Source organism: Sebastes fasciatus, chromosome 2, assembly GCF_043250625.1.
Source record: "Sebastes fasciatus isolate fSebFas1 chromosome 2, fSebFas1.pri, whole genome shotgun sequence".
NCBI classification, from domain to species: domain Eukaryota; kingdom Metazoa; phylum Chordata; class Actinopteri; order Perciformes; family Sebastidae; genus Sebastes; species Sebastes fasciatus.
This window is the reverse complement of record NC_133796.1, coordinates 22,315,766-22,336,368: the sequence shown is the minus strand read 5'-3', so window position 1 is coordinate 22,336,368 and position 20,603 is coordinate 22,315,766. Positions and strand designations below refer to the sequence as shown.

At 38.9% G+C, this 20,603-nt stretch overlaps 2 protein-coding genes and 1 long non-coding RNA gene across 8 annotated transcripts in view; 1 reads left to right on the top strand and 2 right to left on the bottom strand.

Annotated features, from left to right (window-relative positions):
• Window positions 1-5,371: 5,371 nt before the first annotated feature.
• Window positions 5,372-8,735, bottom strand: pou4f1 (POU class 4 homeobox 1). The gene is made up of 2 exons (XM_074625852.1): window positions 8,395-8,735; window positions 5,372-7,550 (listed from the first exon to the last, which is right to left on the bottom strand). The coding sequence occupies exons 1-2, from the start codon at window positions 8,515-8,517 to the stop codon at window positions 6,555-6,557; spliced, it is 1,119 nt and encodes a 372-aa protein (XP_074481953.1). The 5' UTR covers window positions 8,518-8,735; the 3' UTR covers window positions 5,372-6,554.
• Window positions 8,736-10,520: 1,785 nt separating this feature from the next.
• obi1 (ORC ubiquitin ligase 1) lies at window positions 10,521-16,894 on the bottom strand. The gene is made up of 6 exons (XM_074614633.1): window positions 16,754-16,894; window positions 16,406-16,541; window positions 14,324-14,415; window positions 13,758-13,982; window positions 13,336-13,424; window positions 10,521-12,321 (listed from the first exon to the last, which is right to left on the bottom strand). The coding sequence occupies exons 1-6, from the start codon at window positions 16,823-16,825 to the stop codon at window positions 11,037-11,039; spliced, it is 1,899 nt and encodes a 632-aa protein (XP_074470734.1). The 5' UTR covers window positions 16,826-16,894; the 3' UTR covers window positions 10,521-11,036.
• The window catches only part of LOC141755095 (uncharacterized), a 53,860-nt gene continuing 50,020 nt past the window's right edge, over window positions 16,764-20,603 (top strand). For 3 of the 6 annotated variants that reach the window (XR_012590837.1, XR_012590807.1, XR_012590831.1), the window contains exon 1: window positions 18,067-18,288. This is a non-coding gene — a long non-coding RNA (uncharacterized LOC141755095). The other 3 variants (XR_012590813.1, XR_012590825.1, XR_012590819.1) reach the window with 3 other exon arrangements.

The following is a 20,603-nucleotide window of genomic DNA, read 5'->3' as shown; positions in this document are numbered from 1 at the left end:
AGTGGCTTTCAGTTGTGCGTTTGTTTGTGTTCATAAAGTCTCAGCGTAATTTACAGTGGACTCTCATGGAGCAGTAAAAAGATGGCAGTAACCCAGCAAAAAGATTATAAAGTTTGGTGCCACATCCTGGATTGCATACAAAAGAAGTTAAAGAGAAACTGCAACAGATGGTGAACCTGGAGATTTTAAGCTTTAGTGAGGCTTTTGATTTCACAGCTATAAATGGCACACTTGCTACTGGACTGACTGTGCAAGTACCAAAAAATGACAATTTGGCATTGTACAGACTTCAGCTGTTCAACTAATTTGTATGATATTTTACTCTAATTAATCCTGCTTGTTTTATTTGTTTCCACATTCAAAGTATGTGGAGCTGTCCAAGCTGTTTGGCAATTTCAACTTCCTCCATCCTGTGTGGTAAACAGTTATCTAATCCAGGGGAGATACACTTATGTGATGACTCCTGATGGTCTTTTTTAATTATCTTCATTTTAAAACTACAACCACATGATTCAAGTGAAATAATGACACAGAGGTGTAGCCCTTCAAAGAATTATATTTTTAAAAATCTAAGCAAAAAATATTTTAATAGTCACGTTTTGGATATCTGAATTGTTTTCATCCTCCATTTCTCCTCTAGACTACAGACAAACTTTCACAGCTTTTTGTTAACAAATGCTGCAATAATAAGATGGCAGACTTTGATGTGTTTGTGTGTAGTGTGTGTGCTCCATACAAATATGCATCTATATTGTGCTTTTTCGCAGGCTATACCTGCATATCCATGAAGCATACCCATTTTTTATCTGTCAGTAGCTACATGACAAGAGGTCAGCCCCTCAAGATCAAATATTTTTCTTACTAAATGACGGATTTATTAGACAAATAAGTTGTTCGTCTGACTCTGAACCCTCTGTGATTGAAATATACCCCTGTGTCAACAGCATCGCCTCTCAAACCGGGTCCCGGGCGATGGAGGGCTGCCACGGCGGATTACTGAGCAAATATAAGTGGGAAATGAGTGCAGATCTGGGGGATCTACCCATCCACATCTGCACGGTTTGACATTTCCGTCCCAAAGGCCAACCTTTCCATGTGCCTTGTTAGATCAACGGAGCCCCTCCATGGGAGCTCTTATTATTTGTGTTTTAAGATACTGCAGAAGTATAGAGCAATGTCAAAAAACGAGAAGAACTATAACACCAGCACAGAAATACCTACGTTTTGATGTATTAATTGTGTATGAGGAGTGGAAGTTGTGGCCCCACAGTGAGACAGTTTATAATAGGAGTTAACCAGAAACGTACATGTCATAAAAGTGCTTCTCAGGCAAAAACCGTGACTACTATCGCCAAGATTGTTTATGAGACGAGTTTGGACTCTCTGATGAACATATGGTGTGGAATTTGTGTGTTTAGTGTAAAAAAAGTGACCTCTGCGGCAGTTTCGAAAAGTAGTAACTTTTTTCTCTGATCCCAAAAATTGTGTGAAATTTAATATGGGCCCCTATGGGAAGGTAGCTGGGAGTTGCTCTCACTTCCAGGCATGTATCGCCAAATGTGTAAGTCCAACTGATTCCATAGCTACATGACTGCGACCAGCACAAAATACCTATGTTTTGATGTATTTATTGTGTATGAGGAGTGGAAGTTGTGGGCTAGGGAGCAATTTGTTTGGATAATTTTCAAAAGATTTTTTAGCTCTGCTCCACTCTAGCTGTGACGTCACACACTCTAGCCCTTAACGACCCACGCAATACACACCCATTATAAAAATAATTTCATAAAACGTAAACTGCGATAAATGAAAAACTGTAAAAGTTATCAAAAAGCTGAATCATAACTTAATAGTTCAAAGACTTGTAAACCGTTTAAAGTTTAAATGAAGTCTGTAGCTGAAAGTATGCGGAAGCAGTAGCATTTCAAAGTGAGAGTAGGTTTAAGACAATTTGAAGATTTTCTCCATTGAGTTACATTGTAAAAAAAAAAAATTTGGAAAAAGCTTAATATTTTAAAAAGTATAAATAGTTGAAACAAGAAAAATCATTGCACTAATGTTCTTAAAAAGCTGAATATTTTGATAATTGAACGGTTTCTGTAGCTGAAAGTATGCAGGACTAGTTAAAGTCCCAAAAAACGTACGAAAGAAATAGTTGAAGAAGTTGAATAAAGATTCGAAGAACAATACTGCTGAATCTTTTTTATTTTAGCTTGTAGTGTTTTTTATTTTAGCTTGTATAGTGTTGTAATTCTAATGATCTAATCCATCTTTAACCTGGGCGCCTTTAACAGCTGCGATTAGTGTAGGTAGGCCCCCTTCCTGCTCACAGCTATAGAGTAGAAAGTCGTGCGCTCGTAAATCTAGGAGCGCCTGCGTAAACCATAACGTGTGGTGAAATCATTATTTGGCGACGTGGTTGTCAGAGACTCTCTCATCTCGTCTGTCAGGAATCCAATTTCCTTTTATTTACATCCCCGGTATAGATTAATTACTCCCCCAGACTAGTAGCCTGAAGGAATTAAGTTATGAGATCCTTTTGGTAGGGCTCCATGATTAATCCATCTCGGCCTTATGCAAGGAGACGAGGGAGGAAGGAAGGAGAGGAGGTGATTAATGAGGCCCAGATAGGATCGAAAACATTGTTACATAATAGCCTAATAATAATAATAATAATAATAATAATAATAATAATAATAATAATAATAACCTAATAATAATTATTTATTTATTTATTTTATTTAACCTTTATTTAACCAGGTAGTACTCATTGAGATTAAGAATCTCTTTTTGCAAGAGAGATCTGGCCAAGACAGCAGCATTTTAACAAAACATTAAAGTTTCAGACGCCACAACATAAAACAAATGCAAAATAAATACATAGCATAATATCATATAAAAAAACAATAAAAATCAAGTGTTTGAAGCCAACGTTAAAGTGAAAATATTCCGACAGCTCCCGATTGACTCTGCTTCTATAGGTCTTTCATTAATGTTTTAAATTCATCAAAAGTAATCAGATTTCCCAGTTTCAACTAGTATTTGAAACTTATAGAATAATAATGATAATAATACAACACATTTAAACTAATTATAAGAGGTTGTTATTATGTGATGATTTTTTTAATTGTTCTCTATTGATAGAGCTTTTTAAGGATTATTATGATATCGGTGAAGTTGCTGATGAAACATCCCCCTGACTGATTAATAGAGGACTACTGTCGTCTAACGGGCTGACATATGGTAGGCGAGGCAGCTGGAGACGGTACCTCGAGCATCCCCTACGGCCATTAACATATTAGAGGCTATTGTGCAGGCAGACAGTCCGACTTCATCCAGAGCCCTTGTTGCAGCGAGACAGCACCCCAGAGCTGTTTGATATAGGCGTTCAATAATGCATCACTCTTCAATCCAGCCAACGGAGCTGTTCGTGGTGCTGAAATTATTGCAATGTGGCGCGCGTGGTGCCGCGCGTGGAGTGTGTTCAGTTCAGTGCCAGCGGTGTTGTGTTGCTCTATCCGTATAGGTTGTGTTGGATATATATAGGGAAACTTTGAACTTATAACATTAAAAAAATTAAATATAGATAGATAGATAGATAGATAGATAGATAGCCTGCTACATTAAGGAATACACGCTCATTCTGAACAGATGTGTGTGAATAATACATAATAAATTATATATAATATAATTTGCGATATTAATAAATTAAATCAATAAACCTGCGAGCCTTTCTCTCCCCAAAATATTTTCCTCTAAATCATGTTTGTGCTAGGATAAATAAATAAAGAGAATATCTGGGCAAAATATTCTGGGCTTTCACAGTATAACGAGAATCAGTTTTCTTTGGAGCTAAATTAAAAAAACAACATTTTTTTCCCTTCTAATAATCTTTACATTACAATCATAAAACGTTTGGCATTATTTCTTGCTGACTTTAAATAATAAAGCGAGGTAATTCAGTGTGGAGTGAGCGACAGCACCACGAACTTAACATGAAAACAAAATACTTTTGACAAACTGATTTTAGGATTTGAATTATCCCTGTGGAAAATCTGTGCTAAACATTGATGATTAACAAAAGAAATCAACTGAATTATGTTTTTACTCACGTTAAGGAGTCGTTGCCTCTTCTGTCCATGTAGCCAGCAGCTAAAGAAAAGCAATAAGGAGCAGCTTTCTGTGCTGTTAAACAGCAGCTTCCTTTATCCTTCCTATGCCTCCCCTCAAAGCCCCCATAGCTGTCTGAAAATATTGCATTTTATATCAGCAAACCGCGATTAATATTGCATTACCTGCATTTAAAATTTCGTTTTCTATCAATGCAGCAAGAAGTCGAGCCCACCAAAAAAATATATATATCTGGAAGTAGAGAGTGAATAGAGATATTTGGAGGTCACACAGTCACAGTGGTCCTTTTTTAACAGATAAATAAATAAATGTACTTTATCCTTCTTTTCTTTAATTTCATCATCTTCTTCTCTCTCTCTCTCTCTCTCTCTCTCTCTCTCTCTCTCTTTCTCTCGCTCTCTCGCTCTCTCTCTCTCTCTCTCTCTCTCTCTCTCTCTCTCTCTTTCTCTCTCTCTAATGTTGCTGTGAAACTTCATTAAATGTTGATGTCAGGCCTGTTTCAACACACAGCACCAAAACGCTGTAACTTTATCTTAATTAAGAATTCCAGACATACAAATCAATGTTTCATTTAACAGCCTATTCTGCTGTAATTAAGCCCATAGGTGCAAACATTCAACTAAAACACACAACATACCAATAATGCCCCTATTTTTTTCCACTGATTATAATTATAGATCAGTTGACTTGTTCTGCTGTGACAAAAATTGTACATATTCCTTAAATTTGCTCAAACAAATTGAAGGTATTATTATTTGTATTATTATTATTATCAGTAATAGCATTGCTATACATGTTGTTTACATTTTCTACATTATTTTTTAATTTTGCACGAATATGTAGTAAAGGTAAGAGAACAAGAACCAGAAATCAATTTCAGTTTTAAAATGGCCTGCTGTATTTTTCATGACAATCCTTAACTTTGATTATAAAAATATAATAATAGGCTTCATGCTCTACCAAATTGGGCAAATTCACTTAAACATAAATTAGACAAACTTTGAAGAAGACATCCAAAGCATTATTTCGATTCATTAACATTTGATCTCGATTGTAAAAATGCAGGAGAAATTAAGCAATTTAAATTGACGTCTAAAATTAAATAACGTCTCAATTTCTAACGAGTTGTGACCACAATAATCCGTTAAACCATTCCACCAATATTGACATTAAAACCCTAATAGTAATGTTCAGTGTGAGCCCAATCACAACCAGAAAAAGCGTCGTTTTCTTTCTTCAATTTATTAGAAGATTGCTGGAACACACCTCCCTGTTGAATTTGGCTTACAGGATGAAGAAGAGTACCAATGAAAGTAAAGAGGACAACAGAGGAGAAGTTGTGAGAGAGAGAGAGAGAGAGAGAAGAAGGAGACAGTGGGACATTTTCTCCATGATGCACATGTCGCCGCAGTATTTGTAAACATACTTTTGTGCACAAAGTAAAAATATTACTTACACAACGTTTCCGTAACAATTAACACGACAAACAACGTGGTGATCTTAATGTGAAAACAGGCATTTAACAGTGACTTACACCATCACCACAAAAGAAGAAGGTCTATATCAGTAGTAGTGATTCTTTTTCCAATGCATAGACTGTTTGCACTGCAAACTGAAAAAGAAAACTTGTTTTTCTTTTTTCTGTTTGAAACTTCTCCTTGTGATGCCAATAGACCCTATAATTTATTTCCAAAAAAGCTCACCTCTGATAAGTGACATGTCTGTATATACAAAACCATCTCGACATAACTGATCTATAAACCTATAAAGGGTCTTTTTGTGCAAATTCAAAATAAATATATCTCTAGATGTGACTGACTGACTTACTGCCCGTGAATTCAGATTTCATGCAGGCCTAAAACATTATTTTTTTCGTTATAGCCATAAAAGTTTGCAACTAAATTTGAGTTTATATAGCAGCCTCCAAATAAATAATAAATTAAAAAAACATGAATAAATGAACAGATTCATGAATTATTCTATACCAACAACAACGACAAAAAAAATCAAACAACAAAAAAAACAGTTCAACAATCAATGAGGTAATTCGTAAAATGGCTATACTTCAAAATAATAAATAGGCCTATTAGGAGAAAAGAACTCGCTATAGTATCAAGCAAATTACCTCTTTTCACTCTTTTCCACGTGTGTGTTTTAAAAGGCAATGTCGACGAAAACTTTTTCCCCTCGTAACAACTGAGCGAAAACTTGTGTAATCTGTCATTTGCATACTTCACATTCACCGATAACGTGAAAATAAACAAGATATATGAAGCCTCATAAAATGGGTATAGCTGGAGTGTAAAATCTCTGGAGACAAAAGACTGAAAATTGTGTCTTTATAGTGTCCTCCTTGGTCCCCAAATTCAGTCACACAACTTTTTTTTTTTAATTGTTTTTCTTTTTCTTTTCTTTGCCCCCCATCATCAGTGAGCTGCAGAAAATTTCAACCTCTTCTGCTTCTGTCTTTGGTTACAAAACCACACTCGCACCACGTTTTTTTTCAGGTCCAACTTCTCAGCTATAGCTGCTATTTTCTCAGAGGACGGTCGAGGCTGCACTGCGAAGTACGCCTCCAAAGACCTCTTCTCCGGAGCCGCTATCGACGTCCTCTTGCGTTTCTTTTCTCCTCCGTTGAAAATGTCCGGTTTGTTCAGTTTCTCCCTCTGGGCGCCCTCGGCCTCCTCCAGCCAGGCCTGCAGGATGGGCTTCAGCGCGATCATGTTGTTGTGCGACAGAGTCAACGACTCGAATCGACAAATTGTACTTTGGCTCAGTGATCCCACGCCGGGGATTTTGAGATTAGCCAAGGCGCCTCCCACGTCCGCCTGGGTCACCCCCAGTTTGATCCTCCGCTGCTTGAAGCGCTCCGCGAACGCCTCCAGCTCCCTCGGGTCCGTGTCCGAGTCGTTGATGGAGATGGACGGCAGGCCGCTGTTAGTGAGTCCTGGGCAGCCTTGACCACCTCCGTGATGACCCGGTAAGAGCCCGTGGTGGTGTGTGAGAGGCGAGTTCATGCTCATGGCCTGGTGGGAGAGGTGGCTCAAGCCGTGCATGTGAGAGTGTGGGTAGTTAGAGGAGGTGGAGAGTAGTCCATTTCCACCTCCACCTCCTCCACCACCTCCACCTCCACCACCACCTCCTCCGTCGGACGTCAGGGCGAGCGACGGCGAGCTGATGTGCTCCATGATGTCCTGATGCCCTTCCAGGTTCTGGTGGTGGTGGTGGTGATGGTGGTGGTGGTGGTGAGCCAGCGGCACGGTGGAGCCAGACGGGCATGGCACGGTGCTCATCGTGTGGTAGGTGGCGTCCGGTTTGAACGGGTGAGTCTTGCCCTGAGACACGGCGATGTCCACGGCCGCCAGAGCCTCAGCACGAGCCAGCAGGGTCTCATCCAGACTCGCGAAGATGTTGTTCTGGAGCTGCAAGCAAAGGAAGGGGCAGGAATAAATAAAAAAAAAAAGGGTTGATATTATACTGTTTGACTTTTGCACCAACACCAACAAAACAAAACAAATTCCTAGTGTATATATCTCTTACACCTGACAATAAACACCATTCTGATTCTGATTCTGATTCTGAAAGGAGAGGAGAATGACATGGGTGAGAAAAAAAGGGGAAACATTTTTTTATGGGTATTTTTAATACCTTTTTTTAGCCTGTGTTTTCACAAAGGGGGGCAAATACTGTTCGGTATAAGTGAGAATTAACCAATAAGCCAATAACTGTAAACCTTCAGGTCTGATTACTTTACAGGTTGAGAGAAAGCAAAGCTATAGTTTTTTGTCAGATTGACCAAAGATCCAGATCAGGATTAGTAAACTGTTGTTTTGTCAGTGATGGTCTACTACTTTTTTTTCCCACAACTCATTTATCTTATAAACAAGGTTATACTTTCTTTCAATTCCACTTTGTAAATAATATTTGTACCGGACATGTCATTTTTTTTTCTTCCAGAGGAAAGGAGGAAAAAAAAACATAGATAAATGTATCTGTCAGTCGGGACTTTTTGGCGACACATAGCCGGAGTATTCCATCCCAAGTCATAAAAATTAATACAAAAACAGTAAAGCGTGAGCATGCTTTCAAAAAAATAAGACTCTTCCGAGTGATTGCCGTGGAAATACATGAAAAAAACATTAAGTGCGCGTCTTTGGCTGAATGTGCCTTGAAGCTGTCCTTGTTATTACGCACAAACATGCAGAGCCGAAGAGGCACGAACAAGGACAAAAGTCGGAAGTTTTTTTTTTGTTATCTATAATTTACCTGTGGAGTTTGTAGACAGGCTCTCCTTATAGCTTCCGAGCTGGAATGCAAACTGGTGTACTTGTGCTCGGGTAAAGAGGGATGCATGGCGAAGTGCGGCTGTTTGCTGTTCATGGACATCATCTTGGCGAGCTTCTCCAATTAAAGTGCACGAGAGGAAAAGGAAGGGGAAAAAAAAAAAACTGCTACAAGAGCAGGAAAATAGTCATAGATACACAATGATCCTTTTGCCTTATCCGGTAATGATGCAGTGTAGTTTCGCTGTGTAGTGCTGCCGAGTGCAGCCTTGAGCCCGGAGATCACAGAGATGCCTGCAGTCTCTCAGACGCACTTATCTGTCTACTGTTTCCCACTGCTGGGGATGAGAGAGGCTCTTACACCTGAGCGCCTCAGATCTCGTCAAGCCCGTTGCTCGGCTGCTCTCGCGAGACATAAACGCTGCCAGAACAGTGAAGCAGGCTGACAGATAGAAACTGCTCACATGCAGGCCAGGCTGTAACATCTGGAGACTCCACTGCATCCAGCCGCCGAACTGCGCTGGTTTCTGACGCCTTTAGGCCTTATTCTTTACTGGGAGGCCGGAAACCATTGACTTATTTTAGCAGCCATATACACTCTATAGACTGGTCTTTATCCATCTTGAGTTCAGGAAGTTGTTTTAATATAGAATTATTGGTGGGGAAGTATCAAAATAGAAGTAAGCATTCAATATGTCATGAGTTTGTAATGCCAAAATAAAGTCTACTATGCATAATATAAAATATTACATCTATATATTTATTGTATTGACTTTATGAGTTGTTCACACCAATGCCACATGTTTAAAAGTGCAGTTTACACACTTTGTCTCCTCAGATCTCGTCAAGCCCGTTGCTCGGCTGCTCTCGCGAGACATAAACGCTGCCTGAACAGTGAGCAGGCTGACAGATAAAAAACTGCTCACAGGCCAGGCTGTAACATCTGGAGACTAGACGCCTGCGTTTGTAAAGGGGCTCACTCCACTGCATCCAGATGCAGAACTACGCTGGTCCCGACCGCCTTTAGGCCTTATTCTTTACTGGGAGGCCGGAAACCATTGACTTATTTTAGCAACCAGACACTCTATAGACTGGTCTTTATCCATCTTGAGTTCAGGAAGTTGTTTTAATAGAGAATTATTGGTGGGGGAGGTATCAAAATATAAGTAGGCTGAGCATTCAACACTTGATTTGAATGTGTTTTGTATATTATGCTATGTATTTATTTTGCATTTGTTTTATGTTGTGGCGTCTGAAACTTTAATGTATGTTTAAATGCTGCTGTCTTGGCCAGGTCTCTCTTGCAAAAGAGATTCTTAATCTCAATGAGTACTACCTGGTTAAATAAAGGTTAAATAAAAAAAATTAAATAAAAAATTCTATCTGTCATGAGTTTTTAATGCCAAAATTAAGTCTACAGCCATGCATAATATAAAATATTACATTTATTGTATTGACTTTGAGTTGTTCACACCAATGCCACATGTTTAAAGGTGCAGTTTACACACTTTGTCTCTCGTCTTAACCCTTGACAGTAATGAGACCGCCATCTTATATCATTAAAGCCCATCATCGCCAGATGAGCACTAAACAAATTGATTTAATACACCAGCGTAACCTTGTACACAGTCTTTACCTAAATTAATTAATCCCAATGAATTAACACTTCATTTATTCAAACCACAACGGTTGCCCAATTAAAATTTCATGCAGCGATTAGAGGTATGTGAAATATACATGATATCGTTAAATTTGCATAATAAATAAGGCGCTTTGTGCTACAGTGGAATGACTGTGCATGTGAGGTCTCTAATGTGTGTCGTTATGGGCTACAACATGCTTTTAACGACATTAACAGGCCATGCGTTCTAGACTTTTAATGGCAGCAAATTAATAATTGTTAATGTAATGCAAATCATAAAGGAAAAGTAGCACAAAAGAGAGGGATATGACAAATATTAATCCCGAATTCCACTAGAAATCACAATATGGAAAATTCACCACAAAATACAAAACCAATGGTAGCCCACCCTCAAGACTGAGGTGAATATGTGATCAAGACCCTGCAAAAATAAAAGAACACAAAAGAAAACAAAATTGCAGACACCGTTTCTCCTTGCATTACTATTTTATTTCCCAACACACTCTTACATTGCAATATTTATTTCAAAATATCAGTTTCTCATGATAGTCGTGTTCATCTGTCTTCAGTATTGCATGTCATCATAAAAAGGTTACGATGAGGACCATGTTTACTGAATAACTTGGAAATGACAAACATACAAGTAGGCTGTTTGAAAAATGTCTCGGCACATAAACTGGTGTGCTACAGTACAACAAAGAACAGCACAGAAGTGTGTCAGATTACAACACATACAGACTGTAAAGGCTGGCCTTAAAAGCATTTAACTGCCACTGAGACCTACAAGTAGACTACACAGAAAACCATCTGACAAACTTGTCATATTTTGTCTTAACTTGTACAATATAACAGCAGACAAAATGACAATAACTTACAACAGAGCATCACTCTCACAAATTTATTCGTAAGCAAACATGGAGTTAATGTTTCCAGCAGTGTGTGGAGCCTGACCAAAACACACTACGGTGACAACACACAACCCTTCACATGAGTTTTGAGAGTTTCGTGGGACTGCTTGTGTTAAAGGGACTGTGAGACTTCCTCTTTGTTGGCTGGCTGATGCTCATTGCGTGTCTGTCTCTTGTTGTGTTCACAGGTTTACCTGCGGTGCAGCTGGAGGAGGGTTTTACATGATCGTGGTCTTGGCTTGCTGGACTGACAGAGCCAGAGGGACCGGCCTTATTCTCTTCCAGTGAATCAAACAGCAAATCAAAAGACATTTCGTCAGTCTGAGAGGGTCCTCTGTTCCCTGCATCGCTCTCCCTACCTTTTGGAGCCTCTTTGTCATCCATGTTGCTGCGTGGTGAGTCGCTCTTCCGGTCACACTGTGCCACAGGTTTGCCACCGCCGCTTGACGAGACATCGGGGCAGGTTTGTGGTTCTGGGACGAGAGTGTTGTCCAAGTCTGCGGGAGGAGGGGAAGCCAGGGAGAGCTGTGATCCCCGGCTACTGGAGCTCTCTCCGTCCAACATCATGGAGTCCAACTCGGAGATTTTGTCCAGGTAAGCTGCATCCATGGAGGCCTCGCTGGACGTCGGGAAACCACACGGCTCAAGAGCAGTGGATGTGGCCCCTTTAACTGAGCTTTCTTCACTTGGACCTGGACATGACTCTTCATTAGATTTAGATCTCTGCCAACCACCCCATAAGACAGACTTCTCAGGCTCCATGTCAGTATTTGTAGGCAAGCCTTTGGGGAATTTGTCGAGACTGCTGCTGAATTGGTTCTCCATGATGCTGCTACTCTTGTCAGAACTAGGAAATTCTTCAAAATCAAGCTTCCTCAGATAAGACGCAGGTTTGAATGCAACTTTCTTTTCACGGACGCCAGGGCTTCTCAGAGTCAGGGAGCGGAAGGCAGAGGACGGAGTGGTGGGCAAAAGGTCAGAGTCCTCGTTTTTCTGGTCTCCAGTCAGATTATTATTTGACTCTTTGTGATCCGCAGACGGCATGAACGTCAAACTGTGATTTCTAGAAAATGTTCGACCTTCTGCCACTGGATTGCTGCAGATTGACTCCCTCTCATTGTCACTCAAGCTTCTCATCATCATGTTGATTTTGTGTTGCTGTGCGAGAGCGTCAGTCTCAGACTCGGTATCCCCGCATGCTTGCTGCCCTTCAGGACGTCTCTTCTCAGACTTTCCGACCCGAGACTCCAGGTCTTCGATGTACAGGTCGGTACGCTCCAGAGCCTTCTTCAAGTGGTCCACCTCACGCTCATACTGCTGGATTTTAGCTTCCAGTGCTGCCACCGTATAACGACCAAACCTGGGGACAGATCATTGGGTCTTTAAATTATTCAAGGATCATCGTGACAGAAAAGCCAAATAATATTTAGCTGAGTGATGCAGTTTTTTTTTTATTTGTCATGCACTTGAGAAATGTACCTTCTGTAAGACAGCTCATTTAAAAATAAAGATACAAATAAAATGGTCTTAAATTTGTCTTTTGGAATATCAATTTAGAAAGTGGTCTGTGATTGTTTTTTGAGTGAACAGAAAAAGGAACAATAAAATCATACGGGAATTACTAACTTTAATGCAAGTCACTGCCTCCAACTTGAAACACTGCATTGAAACTGAATTACCTCATTGCTCCCAATGCCTAAAACGTGCAACTACATCTAACACTAAAGCTGGGTTCATGCTCGCCATAGCGATGCCAAAAAGTACATCACGTATTGTGCGTAAAGCTCGAGGGCACCGCAAGCTGTTGCAGCGCTCGGTCGTGTACCTCTGAATTTTTATAATAAGGTGCCTGCTGCGCGCGCAGGGGGATTTTCAGACAGGACTGCCACAATAAGATAAAAGCAAGTAACTTAAATTAAGAAATAAAATAATGAAATACAAAGACGGACAAATTCATTTTTAAATGCTTTAAAAGCAGGAGATCTTAGAAATCTACATGTGAGTTAATATTTTGCCAGCCAAATCAAATTATTTGCAGGATATTAAATCTTTCAACCTTCATTTCATTATAATACATTCAATACTTGACTCCTTTCTTTACAGGGATTGTATCTCGCTGAAGCCTCGAATCACAGTATGTCATCTCAGAGGGCTTTACAGGCCAACAAGTTTGCAAAGAAAACAGAACAGATTACTGTATGAAGCACGTGCATATGCTCATCTGGAGGTAAGGGCTTAGGACAGACAGGAGGAGGGCTGTATTTTCTAATTCTGCCTACCATGGGGTACCACTTGAATTACAATATACATTTTTGCCCGATGACGGCAAAAAAAACCCTGCTTACCCCAGCTTTAAGACAAAAAAGATACTTACTTCTGAGGAGATCTGCTTGCCACCTCTGCTTTCAGTCTCATATTCTCCTGTACAAGGTCGACATTTTGAGATCGTAATGCCTTATTTGCCTGAGGATGGTAAAGTAACACATTCACAGTATGTTACAAACGATTCCACAAAGGTAGCAACAAAAAACAGTCAAGCACAGTAGTTATGCTACAGACAGAAGCATCAAGTAAGCTCCTATTTATCAGTGTTTCTATTGAAAGATGGTAAACCAATCAGGTAGGTGGGTAAAAACAGAGCAGTGCCAAAGTTTGAATTATTCCTTATAATAATATAACATTCCTTATAATATGATGAATCAGAATGACAACCATGTGTTATGGTATAAGTATTCTCCTTTTAGGATCAATATAGTTCATATCAATACAATTTATTGATTATTATGGGTTACATACCTCCCGTAGCCTATCCATGTCCTGCTTTACTTTATCACAAACATCGGTGGCAGCTCGCAGCTTGTTTGTCCACTCTTCTATGACATTTGGGTCAACTCTTTTATCATCGGTCATCTGCTCTGTAATAATACTGCAGGGATCCAAAGCAGTCTTCAGTTGTGACTCCAGACTTTGATTTTTTGTTTTCAGCTCCTCGTTTTCTCTGATGTGCCCTTCAATTTCCTCCTGTTAGAGAGAAACACAGCGAAACTTAAAACAGAGTTCAACAATAAACGCTTCACTGTGTCATCATGAAACATATAGGCTTACCACAGTGTTGAAAAGTTAGTGTGGCTACTATTACAACATTGTTTTACACCATGTTGTAATCTGAAATAATAATGAATTGTTTTCATAAAATCTGCCACATTCTATTGCTATAAAATCTGCTTCGAGAAAATTGTGACTGCAATTGAAACTCCCCCCAGCTTACATTTTTGTGGTAATAAACCCCTTGATAAGTCTGTTCAAGAGCATCAACCTGCTTGTTATTGCTGTGAAAATACATGGCCACGATAATCCCGTACCTCATACTCCCGCAAAAGCAGTTCTCCTCTGGTTTTTCTGAGACATTTCCTCGTCGAAGCACTGTCGTTGTGATCACTCTCATTTGTGCCTCCTGTAACAGAATTACATGAGTACAGTAACAGGTAAACAAACTTGACAGCAAAACACATTAAAGAAATGTGACTCAGCTTTGATGAAGGTGCAACGATGCATTAGTAACTATGAAAGGTTGAGGTTCTGCCTTTTAAGCTGAGGGTGAAGTTATCTCAGACCCCCAAACCCACCTGCAGAGAACTGTGGAAGTGTTTATTAAATATTTAAGCCCCGTCCTTGTAGCCTTCACTTAAGTAATTCACATTACTTCACATTTTGGGAAATATGCTTGTTGTCTAACCCAGAGTTGGATGAGAGCATTTGTATCAACTTAATCTCTCTTCAGCACAGAAATTGGTCCAGGACATGTTTAGCCTACTTTAGCACAAAACAGCTACCTAAAGTAAAAAATGTGGCTTCCAGCAACTCCATGTTGCATCTTGTTTGACAGTAAGATATCAACACATCAATACAAGAGTCACCTGGGTTTTGTTCAGATAGTAAAGTGTGCAAAGAGATCAGGACTTTTGGGGTGCTGTGTGTGCGTCACTGGGCCTGGCTGATCAGAAAAGTTGTACACAAACTGGGATCAAACAGCCACCTAACTTTTGCAAGAAATATTCTAGTGGATGACTCAAAGCATCCTGGAGCTCATTAAGCCATGGCTGAGCTACATGTTTGCATATCGGTGTAGTATACTGTCCTATCATTTTACAATGTGAGCCAAAATGATGGAAGGAGAAAGGAAAGCATGGATTTGTGTGATCAAGAATTACATAAACCATCATTAAAAACTCAAATGTATGTAAGCAAACATGCACTCTATAACCTCCTTCAGTCTGTGCCATTTTGAATGACATATTTCTGCATGTCCCAAAAGTGGATCATAGCAAAAATGTTTCTTTTACATCAAAAAGTATTATTTGGCAAATAAAAACATTGGTTGAACCTGGCTGGCACTCCTTACTGTCAATGTTTATATGGTGTATAAGACTGTTATGTGGAACTAACATAAATTAGATAGATAGATAGATAGTAACTTTATAAATCCCGAGGGAAATTCAAGTTTCCAGCACCACAGTTCCATAGTGCAAAACATGTTAGTAAAAAGGTTAGTAGTGCAAAGTACAAAGTACAAAAAAATATACCAGATATATAAAAATACAAGGAGATGAAGAAAACTGATAAAACTGAATATAGTGCAGGGTAACAGCTGTGATACAGGACTATTAAAAAAAAGTGAATATAGTGCAGAAGAGACTGTTAAAAATGAGTATAGTGCATTATTATCTGTCCCGCTGAACACTGAATAATGATACAGTCCACAATTGTCTATGAAGTATGTATAAATAATGATCCAAATCGCTGTCAAATGGGTGAATAGCAAACAATAACAGTATTTTGAAGTATTGATTTGGAGTATTGATAAAACAAACTTGTCTGAACTTGTTCCCAAAGTACAGACTGAATTGGGAAAGAAAGCTTTTAGGTTTTCGGCACCTACTGCTTGGAATAATGTACAATCTGATCTTCAACTTCAAAACTTAGTTACCTTGAATGAGTTTAAAGCTCTGGTGAAATCGCTGCAGTCCAGGTTGTCTGTGTGCAAGTGTTTTGTATGACCAAGTTTTAATGTTGTTAATTTAAGTTTCGTTTGTTACTTTCACTTTAACTGTCTTGCTGCTATCTTGGCCAGGTCTCCCTTGTAAAAGAGATCTTTGATCTCAATGGGACTAAGCTGGTTAAATAAAAGGACAATAAATAATAACAGTCCGCAATTTTCTATTAAGTATGTATAAATAATGATCCAAATCGCTGTCAAATGGGGTGAATAGCAAACAATAACAGTATTTTTGAAGTATTGATGACTGCAACTTTAACAAACATGCATAGTTTAACATGATGACTCAACAACAGGGAAGTGCTGCAGGCATACGAAGCCTCACATTACCTCTCCTCTCCTCCGCCTTGTTTTTCCTGTGTCTGGTTGTTTGTATGAAGCTACTCACCAATGATCTCCCTGCAGGGGCTCTCTGCTGTGATGGGGACTCTGCAGCTGGGACACTGGCTGGCTTTCTTTAACCACGTCTCCATGCAGGATGAACAGAACACGTGGTGGTTGGCACAAATGACCGGCTGCTTGACCTGCACACACACAGACAGACAGAAACAACGAGCTAGTTAACTTTTGGGCAACATTAACGTACATTAAATGCCAGGAAACATCTTGAGTTAGTTACGGTAGCTAATGGTAACGTAGAACTGGTAACGTAGCAACGTAAAGGGGTTACTAAGGCAGCAGTTTACCCCGTGTAAACATACCATCTTTGTTTCTGTTAAAAACAAACACGTGTTACCTTTCCGAGACATATCTGGCACGAAATCGGCAAAGTCAGAGAAAGAGTGGACGTCTGGAAGTTGAGAGCCATGTTTGTTTATGAAGGAGGACAAACAACAAACGTCCCCCCCCCCTAGGACAGAGGACAGAGGACCGACGGGGACAGGAGGTACAAATTTCCCACCAGTACCCGCTGCAGCGCGCGCCGAGTCTCAGGCAGAACTACGGAAGCCCAGAGAGACCTAAAGGAGGGACAAACGCGAACATTTCTAACCGTCGCAAACGGTTAACTCAGGAGTCAGCAACCTTTACTATCTAAAGAGACATTTTAGGCAAAAACAACAACAACAACAACAATCTGTCTGGAGCCGCAAAACATTTGATCATTGTGATGAAGGTAACGCAGTTTATAGTCTAGGTATATAGTATATAAGTCTAATGCAGTGAGGGACCAAGAGACAATGTACTACGGAGTATTAGGGCCACACTGAGGGGAAAAAACATCTGAATTTTCCAGAATAAAGTCATAATATTACGAGAATAAAGTCATAATATTACGAGAAAAAAAGTTGTAATATTACGAGAATAAAGTCATAACTTTATGAGGAAAAAAGTCATAACTTTACGAGAAAAAAAGTGGTAATATGAGAATAAAGTCATAACTTTATGAGGAAAAAAGTGGTAATATTATGAGAATAAAGTCATAATATTACGAGAATAAAAGTCGTAATATTACAAGAAGTCATAACTTTATGAGAAAAAAAGTCGTAATATTATGAAAATAAAGTCATAATATTACGAGAATGAAAGTCGTAATATTACAAGAAGTCATAACTTTATGAGAAAAAAAGTCGTAATATTACGAGAATAAAGTCATAACTTTACAAGAAAAAAGTCGTAATATTACGAGAATAAAGTCATAACTTAGCAAGAAGAAATTGTAAAACTACGAGAATAAAGTCATAACTTTACAGGAAAAAAAGAAAATAGCACGTAAAATTACTACTTTATAATATTATGACTTTATTCTTGTAATACTACGACTTTTTTTTCATAAACTTCTGATTAATTTTCTCATAATATTATGACTTTATTTCCATAATATTATGACTTTATTCTCGAAATCTCAGATTTATTTTTTTTCCCTCAATGTGGCCCTAATATTCCGTCGTACCGTCGTACATTAGACCTACAACAATGATAAATAAAAATGAAAATGTAAACAAAAAACAGTTATTCATTTCCATGTTTATAAATCCACAGGGAGCCGCTGGAGAGGAGCTGAAGAGCTGCCGGTTGCTTAGAGACCGCTGGTCGAACTCAACGGTAGGAGAAACACCTCTGTTCGACTAATCACTTTACACCACAATGGACACTCTTTTACGGGTATTTAGGAATTAGAAACTATTAATATTGTAGGCAAAAAAAAGTCTTTAAAGTTATATAACTTTACCTTGTGAAGCGGCTAATGTTCTAGCTAAATATAGCCTGTTTAACACCATGGAGCAACATTAGCAGCTATTTCGGAGTCGTATGTTTGGCCACCTGCTGAATGTAAGTCACTCTTTCTTTTTTAATTCTGTTTTCGACTCCTTGGAAGAAATATGTCTCTTTTAGTGTGTAAAATGTTCGTCTGACTCCACTATCTAGCTAATGTGTTAATTGGTAACTTTTGTTTGCTGTTTATTGCTGATTAGCATACAAGAGATTTACTTAAAGGTCCCATATCGTGCTAATTTTCAGGTTCATACTTTTTGTGTGTGTTTCTACTAGAACATGTTTACATGCTGTAATGTAAAAAAAAAAAACTTTATTTCCCTCATACTGTCTGTCTGAATATACCTGTATTCACCCTCTGTCTGAAATGCTCTGTTTTAGTGCATTTCAACGGAATTGCGTTGCTAGGCAACAGTTTGGGTCCATGTGTACTTCCTGTCAGCTGATGTTATTCACATACACTGCAACAGGAAATAAACTGGGACTCATTTAGAATGTTTATGTTTAAAAGCGTGTAAATATTGTATATTTGTGACATCACAAATGGACAGAAAATCCTAACGGCTTGTTTCAAACGCACAATTTCTGAACACGGGCTGTGTGTATTTCTCCGTATATTGAGCGTTTTGATATTTTAACAGTATTTTATAAAGCACTTAAACCTGCTTTATAATATAAAAGACCTGAAAATCTCACTTTTTTTATAATATGGGACCTTTTAAAGATGCTGCTGTACTGCTGGTTTGATGAGAAGTGGTTAAAATGAATGTTACATTACATTTACAGGCCATATAACTAAAAAAAAATGAGCTAAAAGTTGTGTTATAATTCTCTGTGGATTCATTGTTTTTTTTAGTCTAACGGCAGCTGGCCAACCTTGACCAATTTGGTTCCCTAGGCAACATTTTAGCTGGTTCCCCTCCTCCTCTTTTTTTTTTGTGCACTTGCAAAACGCGCCCAAAAAAGTAATTAAATTTGACCAAACTACACCAGTTAACATGTGAAAAAAAACAAGGTAAGCTGATTTATATCTTTCTTATGAAATTGTCTTGTTTGAATAGGCCAAAGATTAAACTGCAGCCTACTGGTAGGCCTATTTCTAACACAATTTAACCATCCAAAAGTCTGTCTCATTGATCACCATGATCTTAAAATTGGAATTATTCCCCTCCTCTGTTCTTGGTAGGGATGCACCGATCTGACTTTTTCAGTCCCGATACCTGGGCTTTAGGTGTCAGCCGATACCGAGTACCGATCCAATACCAGTGTTTAATTAATAAGCTGTAAGCCTCACTGTGTGGGAGAGACTGGGATCATTATGTTATGTGTAAGGCAACATGAAGCTTGACATAAACATTGCTTTCCTAACATTGTAAAACAAAATGTAACAAATAAATACATATATACATAAATTTACTAAACTGTTATTATTAAAATAATAAATCGTACACCAGCAACTTTGCAAAAAATCTTCAAATTACAGCACAAATTGGTCAAAACCTTAACAGGAATTCAAATTATATAATGTATATAGTAGAATTGATTTAATAGGTCGGCCCCATTGTCTCCGATATCCGATCCAGCTGTTTGAGTCAATATCAGCCCGATATCCGATCCGGTATCTGTGCTTCCCTAGTTCTTAGTTTACTTGGCCTACTTTTAACCCTCTGACAATAATGGTGGATCATCTGACTGGCATTAACATTACTGTCTTTTAAAGGCCGTTGCGGGTTTCAGTTTTAAGATAGTGGACATACAGTGGTATCATGAATCTTGAGATTGAGATGAATCCATTGATGCCAAACAAGCTATAGCTTACTGGGAAAGGGGGTAAATATTACTCAAAAGTTGAGCTGTCTTTACCGCGAAGTCCGCAACACCTCATTGACAAAAGGCAGTGTTATGGCCAGGCTGTTGGTGCCCACTCCGATACTTGGTGCCATATGCCAAGAGCGTGATGTGCGTGTTCCCAGTAGCGGCGCTGCAATATGGTGCTTTTGGGGCAAGCTGGCAGGGTCACTTACTCCACTGCTCCAGTGCTTGTTTTTGCCATGAAAGGCTCTGATTCTTATTATAAGTGTCTGACATTATGGAAAGAGTCCCGCTCAATTACTACTTTATTTACCTAATAATATAAAGTAATCCAGGGACAATATGTCATACTACATACTACACTGTTGTCAGACACTTATAATAACAATCTGAGCCTGTCAGTGGCAAAACCAAGCATTTTAGTGAACACAAAGTTACATCGACGCTGCTCAATTGCCCTCACAGCTTGTCTTGCTGCTGCCGGTTACAGCGTTATCCCTCAATACTGGACCAGCTTCAAAAAATGTTGTCCCCATTAGTCACTTGGACACAAAAACATG